Raw genomic sequence first — 18,343 nt, forward strand, 5'->3', positions numbered from 1 at the left:
AGATTTAATTTGTAAGAATAGATTTATTTAAATTGTTAGTTGCTTACATTATATATATTTAAATATGCAATTAATGTGCATTTTCAGGGTGTGCAAATCAATTTTTTCATGCACAAAATATTGCATATTTTTTACATATAAAAAATTTCCTGATGTAGTTAAACTAATTTGAAAATAAAACTTCATTCAATATTATTTTCATCATCTTGATTCATTTCATTAAGATCTATAAAATAAATAAACAAATAAATATATATAAATAAAGTAACAATAAAATAAAACATTAAAGAATAAATATCTTACCTGATTCATCTAATTGACAATCAAAACCTTCTGTAACTATAAATCAATTAAATTAATATTAATAAAAATATTATCTTATTAATCATATAAATATAATTTACTTACATAATGCTGATTGAATAGCACATGTTTATAGAAAATATACAATAATTAGTAACGTACTAAATATAAATTTTTATTAAAAAGTAAATTAAATTAGATTACCTGAATTTACTGGTTCTGGAAGATTTTTGAAATTTAGAAGTCTACTAGTATATATTGCTTGTGGATGTGTTTGAATGCTACTAGATCTTTTTTCACTTGTTCTGTTTAATTTGATTTTATCATCATATTCATCTACTTGAGATTCACTATCTTTATTCATATCATTATACCGTTCATTTAATTTTTGATACAATTCCTTAGCAGTTGGTCTATTTTCTGCTTTAGCATCCCAACATTTATTAATCAAATCTGCAAGTAATTTTGGTGTATATTTAAAAATATTTGGTCTAAGTCCTTTACATATTTTAATAGATAAAGCATAATCATGAGGAATATTATTATAAGGAGTTTCTTCAGATATATATTCATTCATCATTATTCCAAATGAATAAATATCAGATGCTTTTGTATATTGATATCCACGTAAAACTTCTGGTGCCATATAGGGTAATACTCCATAAATTCCTTCTTGTTTAGCTGATTGCTTTTCACTATTTGCTGGTTGACACATTCCTAAATCACTTATATATGGATACTCATGACATAATATATTGCCTGAATGAAAATCTTTATGAATTTTTCCAGCATTATGAATATCTAGAAGTCCTCTTGCAATTTGTCTGAATTCATAAATTTTTGAATAATAATTTGATTCATTATTGAGATAGTAATTTCTCAAATTTCCATCATCACAATATTTTAAAACCATCATATAATCTTTGGTATTTGGATCTTGAGTTATTCCATAACATTGAATAACATCATAAAGATAAATCTGAAGATGAGATTTAATCTAATAAAATAATGAAAAGTGAAAAGTTTTTAATAAATATATAAATAACATATAAATAAAAATTAAAATAAATAACTTATATTTCTTATTTTAATTACCTCATTTAAAAATTCTGTACTTAAACAAGAAGAATTATCCAAACTTTTTAATGCAAATTTTATATTCTTACCATACTTTTTCCATTTTTGATTTTCAATATCCCAAGAATCAATATATCCTTCAGGCCATTTAGCAGAATAAATTTTACCAAATCCACCTTTGGTAATATAAGTAATATCTTTAAAATTTTCAAAAGGTATCCATTCAATATATTTTTTATAGTGCACAGCATTAAGTTGTGATTGTTGTATAAATTCATCGATATCTTTATTTCCACTAGTCCAATTTTTAAAGTTATCCTTAAATCTTTTAGCATTACAAGGTTGACACCATTTTATTCCTGTGCCAGGTTCATTACATTCTCCACATATTCCATATACTTGTTTTCTTTTTTCTAAGTCATTCATATAAACTACTTTTTTATTTGACTCTTCTATTAATTCAGTAGTTGAATCTATAGTAGAATTTGTAATGACATGTTCCTTTTATAATAAATAATTAAAAAAAAAACTATTACTATTTAAAAAATAATGTTATTAATAATAATGATAAAGTGAACTGTTTTTACCTGATAATCATCATTGTATTCCTTCCATAAACTTTTAAGATTTTCTTTAGAATTCATTTTGGATATTTCCATACGATTTGGGTTGTATATATATAGATTGAATTTATTTATTAAATTCAAAGATAACAAATAACGTTACTTTAATAAATGAAGCGTAAAAAAAAAAACGGAGTTCGGGTAAATTTATTCGCAAATAAACTCTCGTGCAACATGTGTAACATTTATTTAAAATTTCTATAAATAGTATAGTATAAACCTGGGTTACAATTGATCGGCATAAATGAAAGCAATCATAGAATAAAAAATTTTCGCTAATGGGTTAAGTTATTATTTTAATAGTCAATATTATACTTTGATAATAATAAATTAACTAAAATTATTTGCAAAAATTCATATAGTGAGGTTAATAAAGTTAATAATTTCTAACCCAGCCCTGTAATTAATAAACTACTTTTACTTAAATGAAATAATCCTAGTAGGCATTGAAAAGAATGGATGGACTTTTCTTTTGAATATAAAATCGTAAAATTAAAATTGGTTTATTTAGTTATTAAATATTATCATGTAAAAAATTTTTTTTACTTAAATGAATTATCCATTATAAATTTCTTATTTTTCCATTTTGTCGATCCGTAGCGGAATTGTCATGTGATACCGATGAATATGATGAATATGATAGTAAACAAAAATTATTATAAACTCTAATTTTCACAGTTTACAAAAATTTTAATTAATTATTGAAACAACAAATAAATATTTATGAAATTTTATTAGAATTAAAATCAAATAAATTCATCATCGTTATACTACAGTACAATTCGGAAAAAATAATTTTTGGATCATTATTTCTGTTAATTATAAATATGTATTCTAACTAAAGATGAAAATGTATTGAATAAATTTGTAAAAAAAAAAAAAAATTTTTTTTCTTGCATTTGACTTTAAAATCAATTAAACTAAATATAGTTTGATAGATAAATTAAAAAACTATTTTCACAAGTTTAAATCATCATCAAAAACTATCGTTAATCCGTTAAAGTATGTAAAATATTTTATTAAATTTTGTATATCATTAAACGCGATTAAACAAGAGGTACGTACTATATTTATTGAAAAAGTTGAATTTTTATTATTCAAATTTTGTGGCCTTTGGTCGCAGTTTTTTAATTTTAGCATCGTTAACTAAAAAAAAAAAATAATTCTCAAATAATAAGGATCAAAATAATAAGGAAATATTAATATAGTATTCTCTATAAATTTATTATAAATCTTTTAGTTTACATCTTTATAAAATTGATTGTTACGATACTTTTTTTAAAAAATAAAAAAAAAATTGAATTTTGTATTAAGAATTTTAAAATTATTTCCTTTCGAAATTGCATTTGTTCGCAACTTGATCAGCAATCGCATATTATTATCAAACTGTATATAAAAAAAAATTTTTTAATTAAACTAATTAAAATAGTAAAAAAAAAATTTTCATTTTCCCAGCTGTGGATATAACAGCACATGAATTTGCGAATTCATAGATTTGGATTTTCCCATGACTGGGGTAATTACCAAAATTGACGATATTAATGTGTTACAAATAATATTTCTAAAATAAAAGAACCATTTACAAATAAAGATGAGCAACATGGTACAAGATTTCTGGGGAAAATAACTTTATCGATTGATTCTATAATTAGCAACTAACTGAAAAACCAAAGTAAATAGTATATTTTTTGAAATCTAAGCCAAGAATTTCTTTCTTATATGAATATTAAGTTTAGTTTCTTTATCAGTTTAACTTGACGAAATAAATGGCTTAGATTGATCCGCAAATCCGAAAGGTTTGATTGATAGAAGTATAATTTTTATTAAAATTAAAATTGTGATTGAACGTGAACTTCAATGTTTATTTTCTTAGAAAGTAAACAAATTGTACAGTACTGACTTATTCTCATAAAGATTTTATGTAAGTCCATTCCAAATAAAGCCACGTCATATTTCCAAATCAAGTTGTATATAGTCCATCATTCACAAACGAAAATTTCTAATAATGTATATATGAAAGGTTTTGACTAAGATCTAATTTAAGAAAAAAAAAAGTATAAATACGTTTTTTAACGATATTTTTTTCTCACATTAGTCAGATAAGTCAGCCACATATAATTGAATCAGGTGACAATACATATTTCATTAAACAATCTATTCTGCTGATTGTTATTCCAAATCGGGCCATAAATGAAAAAATCATATACAGACAGTAATTACATTACGATGCTGAGACGTTGCTTTAGTTAAAATGACTAAATATTGAAATATTAAATTGAAAAAAAAATATTTGATAACAAATAATAAACTCATCACTTTTTTTTGTGTCATTTTTTTTTTTTTGATTCTAGATCAAATAAATCCTCTCTCAATCTCTTGTTTCTAAAAATAAATAAGAAAAAATAGTTATTGTGACCCTTGCAAAGCCACATCGAGTAATTACCATTTTTATCGATGTATAAACATTTAATTTACACATAAAAATTCTAATATTTTTTAACATATTTTTTATAATAAAGCAGTAAAATACTTTTATTCAAAAAAAGTCTCTTTTTTTTAAAGAAAAAAATATGTATACATATCTGAACGTACATATATTATAATAAACTACGTAAAAAAAAAACTATTTAAATTCTTTGCACTGCAATGTAACACAAAAACAAAAAATCAATTTGAGCTTTCTGATTGGATTTTGTAGATTACCTAGCGTGTATATATATAGCAATAAATTAGATAAATTTGGTGATATAATTATAGGCCATTAAATTGTAGATCACGAATTCACACGCCAAGATTACGATCTATCTTTTTAATATATTTGGTTAAATTTAGATCAATTACTGCAAGCTAAAAGATTGTCATCCTATTTTGGAATCTAGGTCAACTGGTCAACCTGGACTAAAAATCATTTTCACGTATAATTACAATAAATTTTAAATTTTGATTCTTATTTGAAATACATATTTTGTGTCATTTTTTGGAAATCAATTTAAGAAATTTAAGAAATGAAATAAAACAGATGTTTATATTTTTTCACTTTATTTCTAAGATGTATAATTCATCCGCCTCAGCTCCGGACAAGCATCATTTCAGACTGTCAAATACAATTTACGAAGCAATCTTATTGTTCAATTTTAATATTGTATTTTTGAAACCTAAACAAGAATTACTTTTTTTTGATGAATACTAAGATTGATTTATCGTTTAAAATTCATTAACGAACAAAAACGTTAAAACTTTTATAGTAATAATGAATTGATTGATAAATTAGAGAATTTATATGGTTTATTGCATACTAATTACAAATAAACAAATTTAATAAATCCATCAAATAGATATACCGTCACACTATGAAAGATTAGATTAATAGGAGTATTAAATTTTTTTTAATTTATGATTGAACTGAATGAACAGGTTATTCAGATATAATTATTTTATGCAATTAATGGTCTTAAATGTTAGTATTTCATAAATGAAAAGTTTTAATAGAATAGTTACGTATATAATATATTCAGATGAGTAAATCAGAAGATGAAAAATGTATCAGTAAACGGTTTGTTCAGCTGATATGTTAAATTGGGTCTTAAATGATTTTTGAAAATTTAATATAACACGTTTTATTATACTAAATCGGGTTGTAAATGGTTCAATCTAAATAATCGATATGAGATAATTTTTTAATATAAAGGCATATCAAATTCGAATCCCTTTCAGACTAAAAAGTTTCAAAAAAATATTTCACTCTTAAAGAAAAAAAAACCTAAAATAATCCAAGCTTCATTATCGAGATGTCTTATAAAAAATCTGTTCGTGCATCAATACAGGATGGTAACAATCATGCATTTTGCCACGAAGCTTCAGCTGGAGTAAAGAGTGATTCGTTTGGCGCATCCGCAGAAGCAAAGTATAATAGTTCACTATACAGATACTGTGATGATGTTGGAGATCTTAAACTTTTAAATGCAGGAGTTGGAGCAAAAGCTGCAGCAAATACTATTGATGGCCTCAAAGCTAAAGTTGAAGCACGTTGTGATTTGGTAGATCTTGAAGTAGGAGGCTTTAAATCAAAATTTGGTATCAGTGCTGATACTGGTGGGTCAATTGGCTCAAATGGCGTAGAGGCTAAGGTTGCAGGTATTGGTTTTAAATTTGGTAAAGAAATGGGTATTAGTCTTCCTTTTGGAGAAATTTCATTTGATTTGGGAAAATTGTTTTAATAGTTTTACTTATTTTAAAATTTACTTTAACTTGTCATATTTTATATCAGTAGTAACACCTGTAATATTTTGATATTTGTTTACTACTATCTTTTATTGTTCTGTAAAATTTTTTTACTTTTATATTTGTTATTTTATCTTGTTATTAATAAAGATAAATTTTATTATTATCATATTATTACAACAATAATTTTATGGCGCAGTTTTCATTAATGACATGATAATCTTGTTTATTCAATAAAAACATCCAAGACGTGATATAATATAAATTGAATATTATGCTTTTAATTCACTGATTGATCCATGAATATTGTAATTAAAACTTATATAATATCATATATTCATATATTCATATTTTCATATACTATACTTTCGCTAAATCAGCATTCTCCCATTAATTAATTGTAATAGCATCATTATAATAAATAATTAGAACCAACCAAAATTTAATAAAAGCTAGTAACGCATCACGATCATCTTTGTTAGCGTTTACTTGTTTTTCTATTTCGTGCGATCTTTTTTTGTTTTTTTTCATTATTTTTTTTATTTTTTTATTATTATTATTTTCTATTATCAAACTTTTGCTTGTTAAAATCACTTTTCATCATCACAATGTTTCCTTCCAAAATCGTTTATTCATAATATTGTGCGCTCTTTCTAATTCTATGACTATTAATCCAAATTTTTTTCTTAATATTTACGAAACGTGTTCAATAATCATGATATTTTTCGATTCTTGATTACTCCTTATTCTATTAAAGCCATTATTAAATAATCCTTAAACTAATTCCTAAACCTTTAGATTTGCCAATAAATATTTTCAAATTTTCAAATCCTCTTTAATTAATATAATAAAATCAACATTTAATCAATCTCAAACATTTGTAATATCTTGAAGATTTTATGTAAACAATTCCCCCTTCATATGTTACCAAAATATTTTCTAGTACTAAATTTCAAATAATGTCATCTCATTATCTTCATAAATTCATATGTGATCTCAAATCTTTGGATATTAGATATTTGGTGAAATTATTATTTATTATATCATCAATAAAATTTAAAGATTTAACTTTACTACGTTTTATTATTTGTGAATAATAAATTATATTAGGTGGAATTATTAATAAAATTAATATTCGTCAAAGTATGTAAAATTGACCTATTAATATCGTAATCATTAGTTATTACAATTTACAATCATATCTAATATCAATTCCTTATATCTATCCATCCACCTAATAATGAATCATAAAACCATATATCTACTTTTAATGTAATTATAGCGTTCAAAAATAGAAAATATAAACATCTTATTATCATCATTAATATCCTCCTCTTTACCATTATCGTACTATACTTAATGATTGAACAACAATCAATAGTAACTAAGGCGTTAGATAAATCAAGGAATGAATAAAAAATTCTAAAAGTTTTACTTACCAAATTTCATGAAATACTTTTTCGGAATGTAAATACATTAATCCAACGAGTAATACCATGTGCAATTTGTAGTCTAGTAATGTACTAAAGTTTGATTTTCAAATAATCCCTCAATTTTCCTTCATAAAATTAAAAAATAATTACTATTTATTTAAGTCTATTATATTAAAAATTAAATATAATCGGTGAGTAAATTAGATAATATAAAATGCAATAATAAATTAATAGATTTACAGCAGATTTCTCGTTAACCCGGAAAACGATTGTTATTTGAATGATCAATTTTACGTTAAACTATTTAAAAAAAAAATCATTAAATTTCTTAATAATTAAAATTAATATAATTCATTACTTTAATATACACGATGATCAAATAGCTAGACATTTTGATACAGATATAATGTTGGAAAAAATACGTTCAAGATAAATGTATGAAAATATAAGATATGTTTAAGCATGTGCCCAATTTGGAAATTCGCTTTCAGAAATTCTTGAATTATTCAAAATTTTTTTAATAATAACAATAATTTTTTGATCCTCCCAATTAGCTTTTTTTTTTAAAAAAAAAAATATTTCATGAATTCTATGAATTATTATATCAATATTTTCCATCTAGATTACTAAATTTATTAAAATCAGAAATTCAATATCTTCCCCATTAATTTTTTCATCTACCCATTCTTACAAAAAAAATTTCATTATGAACAAGAATTTACTTATCTGTGATCGGTACCGAATATTTTTCTATTTTGGTTAGCGATCATCAAATATACCTAACCCTAAATTTTTGTTGACTAACCCCAAACTTTATTTGCCGTACTTGCCTACAATAAGCTAAAAAGAAAAAAATTTTTTTATTTCGATTTCTTTTAATATTTCCTTTATCACCAAGTTACGAAAAAGAAATTAAAAAAAATTTTTTATTATCATTATTCTTCTCGTTAATTTTATAATATGGAAAAAGAAACTTTCCAAATTATGAAAAGACCTATTGAAAGAGGGCCGATAAAAGTTCGAACAAACTTCTTTGAAGTTACTAAGTTACCGAAAACAAAAATTACACATTATGATGTAAAGATAAGTCCTGAGGTACCACGGCGATTAAATAGGGAAGTATTTAACCGTTTTTCGGAAGAAAACCAAGAAGCCCTTGGGGGTGTAAAACCAGTATTCAATGGTACGTATTCGATATATATATTGTTCGTTACAAATATCCAAATATTGAATAAAACAAAATTTGAATGTAATTTCATAATATAGCACAAAATTGTATTACGTATGCTTTTTTTAGAATTATCAATGCTATATAATGTCTAAATATATGCTTGTATTTAAAAGAAGGAAATGGATACTTACTAACTAATAGCAAATGTTTATAGGAAGAGCAGATATGTTTACACACAAGCAATTGCCATTTGAAAGCAAAAGTTTTGAAGTAAATTATCTTGTTTATTTTTTTACTTTTTTTGACTTTGAATTATTAAGTTTAATTATCATAATTAGGTGAAAATAGAGCAAGTTAACGCGCTCGTGACTAAAAAACGTCTACCTGAAATATTTAAAATTGCAATAAGAAAAATTGGAGTCATTGACATAGAGGACCTATTCCAATTTTTACACGGAAAAGGCAACTTAACCAATAATTGCCAAATGGGTAAGCTTTTTCTTTACTTTACTTTTCTTTCTTTAATAAAAGTGAACTTCATAATGGGTTATAATCATATTTATGTTATAAGCAATATATGCAGTGAACATCATTATCAGTCAAGAGATTTCTGCAAATCATCCTACTTTACTATATAATTTTTATACTCCGCAGGGAGCTACATCCCTCCATGAGGGCATAGAGGCTTGGCAGGGGTATCACCAATCAGCACATCCTACAAGGGGCAAAATGATGATAAACATAGACTTACATGCTGCTGCTTTCTACGAAGGTGGTCCACTTATTCAGATGGTTGCAAAAATATTGGGTCTTAGATCTCCCAATAATCTACGTAGACGATTATCAGATATGGAACATCAAAAAGTTGAGAAGAGAATAAAAAATCTTAGAATAAGTGATAATCATAGACCAGAAAATAAACAAAAATTTATGATTGAGAAATTAACTCAAAATTCAGCTTCTGACATTATGCTCGAAGTTATTGGTAATAAGATTGATCTGAAAACCTATTTCCAAAATATATATAATATACGTTTATTATATCCATTTCTTCCTTGCGTTGTTGTAAGGAAAAATATTTATCTCCCAATTGAAGTTTGTGATGTAATTCCGGTAACTATACATTAGTTCATCCATCTAGTGATATCATATGATTAAAAGAAATTTTTTATTAAAAAAATTTTTTATTACGTATAACAGGAACAACGATATTGGCGAAAATTGGATTGTAATCAAACAAATAAAATGACAAAATTTGCTCGTCAAAATCCGACCATTCGGGCAAATAGGATTCAGACTGGTCTCAATATATTAAATTACCGAGATAACAGATATCTTAAACAATTCGGGATGGAAGTATCAAGTGATATGACTGTGGTAGGTTTGAGATATTATTGCATCATAGGAATGTATCTCCACTAACGCGAGTTTACAGGTGAACGCTAGGATTCTCCCAACTCCAACAATTCAATACCATCAGTCATCAAGGAAGAGTCATGTCCGGCCGAATGGTGGATTGTGGAATTTACGAGATAAAAAAGTAATAAATGGTGCCATTCTCAGCTCATGGTCAATTTTGGCCTTTTTAAGTTATAAAGACTTACCTGACCAAGCTATTAAGCTTTTCATAAGAGAATTAATTACTACATGTCAAGATACAGGAATGGTAAGTTAAATTATATTAAGCCATTTTCGTATGAATCATTCAAATTTCTAATCACCTATAACAGAATATCTCAGAGAGGGATCCTCCTATATGTCATGCAAATCCTATAGGAAATACTGGAGAATCATTAAAAAAAGCTTGGTTGAAGGCTAGAGAAAAGGCGTGGGGAGTTAAACCACAGCTTATTCTTTGTATTCTCCCAAATACTGGATCAAATTTATATGCCGAAATTAAACGTGTTAGTGACACAATTATTGGTGTCGCAACACAGTGTGTCCAAAGTACACATACGAAAAAACCGGTAAAACAATATTGTGTGAACATTTGCCTAAAGATGAACGTTAAACTTGGAGGAGAGAATTCATTCCTCATTCCCGAACATATTCAATTCTTGGCAGATGAGCCTACTATTTTGATGGGCGCAGACATTAATTATCCTTCATCTGGTAAATTGTAATTTTTTTTTTTCACATGAATTATCTTACTAATATATTTATGTTTCTCGCATATCTCTTTAGGCTATAATGAAAGTCCATATTACGCTGCCCTATGTGGTTCCGTGAATGTTAAGGCATCACATTATGCAGCGTCAATTAGCGTTCAACCCATCTTTTCTGAAATAATAGTAGATTTGGCAAATATGGTTAAAGAATTGTTAAAAACATTTTATCAAACTTGTGGGTTAAAACCCAAAAAAATTTTATTTTACAGGAACGATGTTTCAAAGATTCAATTTAAGTATGTGCTAGAAAGAGAACTAACTGCAATTAAAGGTAATTGAAACATTTTATTCTTAGATTTATTCATGCCTTTTGTTAACCTATTTAATTACTACAGAAGCATGTCAAAGTCTTGAGGCTGATTATAAACCCACTATCACATTTGTTGTGGTACAGAAGAGACACCGCACACGTTTTTTTCCAATAGAAAGGAAAAATGCTGATAGATCAGGAAATTGTCTTCCTGGTACTGTTGTTGAAATGGACATTACACATCCATTTGAATTTGATTTTTGTAAGTAATTAAATTGTGTATTGACATAAATTTTATAGCATTTTCTAAATGACTTTAAATCCTTACCAGATTTATTAAGTCATGCTGGACTACAGGGGACGTCTCGGCCAACTTATTATCAAGTTTTATATGACGAAAACGGATTTGATGCAAATAAGTAAGTCAATTTAATCTAATTTAATAATTAATTGGTATACATAATTAATATATAATTGATAATTTAGGTTACAAACGTTATCATATAATCTCTGTCATATATATGCACGTTGTACACGTGCAGTATCTTTGGTAAGATTTTAAATTGCATTTGTTATCATTGTATGCAGTAATTAATAAATATCACATTATATTTAAATAGGTACCTCCGGTATATTACGCCCACCTAGCTGGCAAAAGGGCAAGACTTTACTCATTTCATTACACTGATACGGAATCATCTGAAGGTGGCAAAAATGTTGCAGTAGCAGTAAGGGAAGAGCTACGAAAGGTAAATTTAAGATGACTTGAATGTGAATTATTCTCAATTATCTCATTTCTATAATAAACTCTTCCTTTTAGGTTATGTACTTTATATAACAACATCGTATAAAATTATCAGAAATGAAAACTTACTTGCATTATATTTATCCAAAAAAAATATATTTAAATTTTAAATTTTATTTATTGATTTATTTTGATTTGTAAATGGTATTTAAACCAAAAAAAAAAAGTCTTATATTTAAATTGGATATAGAATATAATTGCCAACTGTTACATTAGTGTTATGTTTTACTTTGTTTTTATTTTTATGTATTTCTTAAATGTGCTTTAAGTAATTAACTTTAAATGATTAATAAAGAAGTGTATATTGCTAACAAAAAAACCTAATAAAGTTTTAGACACTCACTCATATATAACCCGCAAATTTTTATTTTTATTTTTCTTTTTTTAACTTAATGATAAAAGTAGTACGGTGTATCTGATCTTAGTATAGTATGATTTTGTAAAATAGTATGTATATTGCATTTTTTGTTAGTACGTATGATTTTAAATTGTACGTACCACTTTGATTGTTAAATATAGTAAAATTGTACGTATCAGGTATGTAGTGAAAAAAAAAATCATACATACGTATATAATCATGCTTTTTACCAGCCTCGCCATACACTTTTTCGATGGCGCTTGCTCATTCTTTGGGGGTGACGAAAACAAGTACAGTATGGAATCCTATGTATGTATGTATGGTGACCTATGTATGGATGTATGGTGGCCTATGTATAGTATATTACTATTGTGATAACGGTAATATGAAAAGTTGTAGAGTCGGATCAACCAACTGAGTATTGTATGATGTTAAAATTGTATTGAGTATGGTATGTATAATCATACAATACATTAATTATACAATACATTACATGTTAGTTGATATACTTATTAACATTTGAAATGTGTGATGTATAACTTTAATAAATAGATTTCAGTAAAATTATAACAAAAAGCAATTGAGTATGAAATTGAAATTTACAAAGTTATTAAAGAATAAATATATGTAAAAACTTAATAAATTATCAAATTTTAGATTTTTCAACGTAAGAACTATTTGTATTTTTGATTTATTTGTAAAATTCTATATACCGATATAATAGCGGTCAAAATAGCAATGATCTGCTAATTACTTCGTTTAATTTGTAAAAAAAAAGATTGCTGTTACCTAGACTATTTAGTAGAATTTAACACATGTTCTTTTTCTGCAAGTGATAATTCCATTTCACGAATTTTTGCTTCTTTTTCTCTTAAAATAAGTTCACGTTCCCTTAAAGCTAAAGCTCGTTCTTGAAATTCAAGCTCACTAAATTTTAAAGTTAATTCACTTTCTTTATCATCCCCTTCAGTACCATTTCTTGTTTTAATCTTTTTGCTAGAAATCGTACATATATTCTCTTTATCATCCTCTTCAATTTCAATAATATTTGTTTTAGTTTTCTTATTAGAACCTGTATGTTCATTTTGTTTACGTTTGGTAGGAACTACTTTCGTCAACTTCTTAGCTATATAAATAAATTATAAATTGAAACAATTTAATGTTAATTACAATATTGTTATTTAGCATTACAACTGAAATTCTAAAAATATACTTACCATTACGTTTATTGGACATAACATTACGTGAAATCAGACCTTTATCACATCCTTTATTTGGTATATTATATTTTTGGTGAACATAAATGGTAGTAAATCTTTCTTTATCTAATTTTTGACCACTGTAATAAATTAACTTAATAAATAAATAATAATTTTTTAAAGGACAAATTATATATCTACATACTGTAAAATAGCCGTTAACAATTTAAGATCTCTTCCACGTTGATTGCTTAGCGCATGAGCCGATTCTGCTACATTTGTATTATCAGGTGATGTTATCCAAACATCATTAGCAATTTTTGACATGGATTTATTAAGTGACGCAATAACCCATTTTTGACGATAGAACGTAATCCAATCTAAAAATAATACCATTTAGTAATATTACAATAAAAATTCATTTATTAAGTTTTACTAACCTGCAGCATCCTCTTCAATTGCTTGAATATCATCAAATACTTGATTAATTGCACTTTCTGATTCAGCTGTAAGAAGTGCAACCATTTTGTTCTTTACAATATCATTGTAATCCTTTTCCCAAATTTTTCTAAATATTAATAATTAAATAAATTAGTTTTTTTGTTTAAATAAAGTTTATTTATAAATATAATATCTTTTTTTAATAGTTTTTCTTTAGACTTAAAAAAAAACAAATAATTACCTTTTATAATGGACTAAACAAGATCTAAAAATATGAACCAAATGTTCCTCCCAGTCCTTTGTATTATCAATTTCATTTAGAGCCAATCCAAGTCCTTTTGCTTGGGCATAATCAAGATCTGCAATGATGCAATTCCAACCAGATCCATGAATATGTTTAAACTGAGGGGGTAAACCCATTAATTGTAATACAAGATCAAATAAAACGTGAAAAATTCTTTGATACGCAATAGTTGTTGCACGATTAGTAAACACTCGGGCAAATGTAAGAACTAAAAATAAATATCAATTATCAATTAATATATATAATTTCAAAATTTATAGTATTAAAAACAATAAAATATATTAAATTATCATTAAATATCATATAGTAAGAAACTTACTCAAGTTATGTTCATTACTATAATAATTAATCTCAAATTCATTTATTTCACCCATTACACGCTTGAAAGACAAATCGATTTGAAAATGTTTGCACTTTATCCATTCATTTAATTGTTCAGAAGTTGTACAAACAATTATTACATGTTCATCTTCAAAGAATTCTAATAATAAAAATAATATATTATTTCCTTAAAACTGTCATTAAATAAATTAAATACAAAAAGTAAAATTTACTTTTAATTTTTACCTAAACGGTTTACATAATCACGAAAATTATTAATATTACGTGAATAATTGTAAACAACTCCTAGCAATCCTTGCCCTTGTGGATGAATTTCTTTCTGAATCTTATCAACATAATACCGAAGATGATCAGTATTATTTAATGATGCATGTATATCAGAAAGATATTCAACGCCAAAATAAGTTTTAATTAAATTTCCTATCAAATAAAATACATACAATTAGTATGAATTTAAAAAATTTTTATAAAAATAAAAAAAAAATCTTGTATAATAAATATAAATAAATATAAATAAATATATATATTTTTATTTTTTTATTATTTACCTGTTATAATATGAGTTGGAGTAACATCAGCATTATCATTATTTGCTTGGTGAATTAATTCTTGTAGACGTGTATGAATAGTAACAGGTACTTGGTTTGGAGGTGGCGGAGGATGAGTATGAATTCCTTTTGATATAAGGATCACAAATGGACAGCTTTTAATATCAACAGGAATTAGTTTAGAAAATCTAACTTCACATAATTTTTTCATAAGCTTTCCTTGTGTAATGGTATTTTCTGAACGATGTGGATGTGCTGATAGTATACATAATTATGTGAATAAACTGAAGTAATTTAGCAGTAAAAGTTAAAAATTATATTAAAATTTAATGACTTACGACAATATATTCTTTTCGTACTATTGCTGAATACTAAATAACAATTATTTACTGGTTCATCCGTTTCTCCCTAGAGTATATATTAAATAAATTAAATAAGCAAATAAAATATTTAATTTAATATTCAAAATATTTATATCTAACCTCATATAATCCATTTAAAAGTTGTTGAAGTAAGTTAAGGTCTACATTTTCTTTAATACTAATAAACTGATGAAATTTTTCATTCATTCTCCAACCAGTACAACCAATAAAATATGATGGAGGTACAGTTTCATCATGATGTCGTAAACATTTTAATATAGGTTTTCCATTACATTGAACTCCATCACGCATATATCGACATTCAGTTTTGTATGCAGCTAAATATTTACTAAAATAAAAATAATAAGCAAATGATCGCTATTATGCACGACAAGGATTATTGTACAACTAAAAATAGTATAAAAGACCTTAAGTTTCCAAATACTTACGCAAAAGTGTTATAATTCACGTTATCAGTTGATAACTCTTTACTCATTCTTAAACGTAAATCTGAGTTAGGATCTACCAACTTGTGTTCCATTTCCCGAAGTTCTGGACCTGCAAATTCACAAATATTTACTCCGTGGCATGTTCTATCTTTTTTAATTACAGCAATATCACCAAGATATGTACAAGTTGTTTTATTTTGGCCACAAGGCAAACCCATAGAATACTGAACCTTCAAAAATAATGAAATAATTAGTATTTTTAATATAATATATAATTTAAAATTAACTGATATTACATCTTCAAATGCCATTTCTATATTTTGCCACCCTTCAACATGATAAATTACTGCAGTTCCTTCTTCACTAGTTGGTGGGTATTCTAATGGAGTTAATGAGTGAATTATCGTTTTAACTGTGATATTTTTTGTAATATATATTTCTGTATTATCTTCCTGTTTAATTAAGAATATATTTATATAATTGAAATTTTTTATTATTATAATATATTTACTTTATGAATATACACGTAAAAAGCAAGTTTACCTCCGAAACAAGATCTTCTTCATAGATGATATCTTCTTTATTAACAAAATTAGTATAAGACATGTTTATTTCACAGTGAAAAGTCATCTGTTTAACACGAAAACAATAAATGGTATTTAAACGCGTGAAAAAAAATTTTTCTCTTTCTTTATTTTACTGTATATCGTGTATAACTGACCAGATTATCAGATCATAAGATGATTTTATACTATATATATACTAGTATTAGTTTCACAAATCATGCTGTATAAACTAATTTCGAAAGTTGTCAAGTGATCATACACATCATCAATTTAATATCATACAGTACTCAGTTGGTTGATCCGACTCTACAACTTTCCGTATCACTCTTGTGATAACTATACCGTATGAAAATTAACACCATACATACCATACATTGACCACCATACATACATACATAGGATTCCATACTGTACTTGTTTTCTATATAATCTCATTCTTTAAAATATGAAAATAAAAATTTAAACATAATTATGTGTTGTTTCACTAATAAAAAAATTTAAATCATACTATCATACATACATATTATTATAATATATATTGTGATAAGTATATATGTACCATAAAAAAATCATACATACAAAGTAAAATTCCACAAACATACTAATATTATATATAATCGAATATTCAGACCCCAGAAATATAGACTTTTCGTGCGTAGGTAGATTTCTTTTGATCCTTTTTATCTCTTTTAACATTCGCTAATTACCCCTATTATTTTTTAAAAAAAAGATAAGTAAAATATAACTGACCATTTATAATTGTAAGACCTTGGGACCGGAGAGATCAATAATCATGACTATCCTTAGTTACTCACTTATTTGTACTTCCAAAACACTCATACTGAATTTTGAAAAAAGTATTGATAACAGAAAAATGGGGAAAAATAATATTAAAAATATTGTCTAAGTGAGATAAATATATTGCATGTCTCCGTTATTTGATTTAGGTGCTCCTAAAAGTATAAATACGATCAACATAATTTAGCGTGATGCACGAAATCTATGAAAAGATATAAATAAGCAAACCATTTCTTAACAAAGAAAAAAAAATAAAACAATCAAAAAAAAAAAAAAAGAAATAAAGCTTTTCACATAAATCAGACTTTTTAAAATCAATTATCCTTCAAATTTCCTAAACATAATAAATCAGACTGAAGTTATAAAAGTTTTACATATGTTTGGAAATTAAACTATTGTTTAACCATATAAAAATTTTTTAGAAAATTGATCTATATGTCAAAGTTCTTCCCGGAAATTTTTTTATAGGTAAACAAGTTAACAGGAAGTCCTAAATAAATCCATTTGAGGCATTTGAGGCAATATCTTAAAAATTAGAAATAGTAATAATAACTGGTTATTTATTGTTATAAAATATTCATATAAACTAAGTAGTTAAAAATTTTTCATTTATTGCTTCTTGTTTATATATTAAAATTTAATAATATTATTGTTATGGTTATTATTTATTAATTTCAATCATATTAATCATTCTTGATTTGTCTTGCGTAATTATTAATTAGGAACAGTTTTATCATTTTGTTTTTTTTTAAAAAAATAATAAAATAATAAAATAATAATAATTAATTTTTTAATTATTAGACTTTGGTAATAATTAATATTAAATAAATAATTTTTGTGAAAAAAATTTGTCTAACTTTTTCTAATTTCTCGAGCACACCAAATTTCCCATTAATTGGCTGATCATGATCATATAAAATAATAA

The 18,343-nt window shown here is 25.3% G+C and overlaps 3 protein-coding genes across 3 annotated transcripts; 1 reads left to right on the plus strand and 2 right to left on the minus strand.

Moving 5' to 3' along the window:
• Nucleotides 1-10: 10 nt before the first annotated feature.
• On the minus strand, nt 11-1,556 carry OCT59_001736 (uncharacterized protein). The gene is made up of 5 exons (XM_066144038.1): nt 1,399-1,556; nt 508-1,300; nt 409-414; nt 304-339; nt 11-226 (listed from the first exon to the last, which is right to left on the minus strand). Exons 2-5 carry the CDS (start codon nt 1,217-1,219, stop codon nt 183-185), a joined length of 798 nt encoding a protein of 265 aa, XP_065995240.1. The 5' UTR covers nt 1,220-1,300; nt 1,399-1,556; the 3' UTR covers nt 11-182.
• Nucleotides 1,557-5,791: 4,235 nt separating this feature from the next.
• Nucleotides 5,792-6,402, plus strand: OCT59_001737 (uncharacterized protein; the record flags this gene model as incomplete). The annotated part of the gene is made up of 1 exon (XM_066144039.1): nt 5,792-6,402. One exon carries the CDS (start codon nt 5,792-5,794, stop codon nt 6,218-6,220), a length of 429 nt encoding a protein of 142 aa, XP_065995241.1. The 3' UTR covers nt 6,221-6,402.
• Nucleotides 6,403-13,203: 6,801 nt separating this feature from the next.
• OCT59_001738 (uncharacterized protein) lies at nt 13,204-16,660 on the minus strand (the record flags this gene model as incomplete). The annotated part of the gene is made up of 13 exons (XM_066144040.1): nt 13,204-13,535; nt 13,627-13,748; nt 13,814-13,988; nt 14,049-14,176; nt 14,291-14,561; nt 14,673-14,834; nt 14,921-15,115; nt 15,244-15,498; nt 15,582-15,651; nt 15,726-15,954; nt 16,055-16,284; nt 16,351-16,506; nt 16,598-16,660. The coding sequence occupies 13 exons, from the start codon at nt 16,658-16,660 to the stop codon at nt 13,204-13,206; spliced, it is 2,388 nt and encodes a 795-aa protein (XP_065995242.1).
• Between the last annotated feature and the right edge of the window lie 1,683 nt (nt 16,661-18,343).

The sequence above is a fragment of the Rhizophagus irregularis genome, chromosome 10, assembly GCF_026210795.1.
Source record: "Rhizophagus irregularis chromosome 10, complete sequence".
NCBI lineage: Eukaryota > Fungi > Glomeromycota > Glomeromycetes > Glomerales > Glomeraceae > Rhizophagus > Rhizophagus irregularis.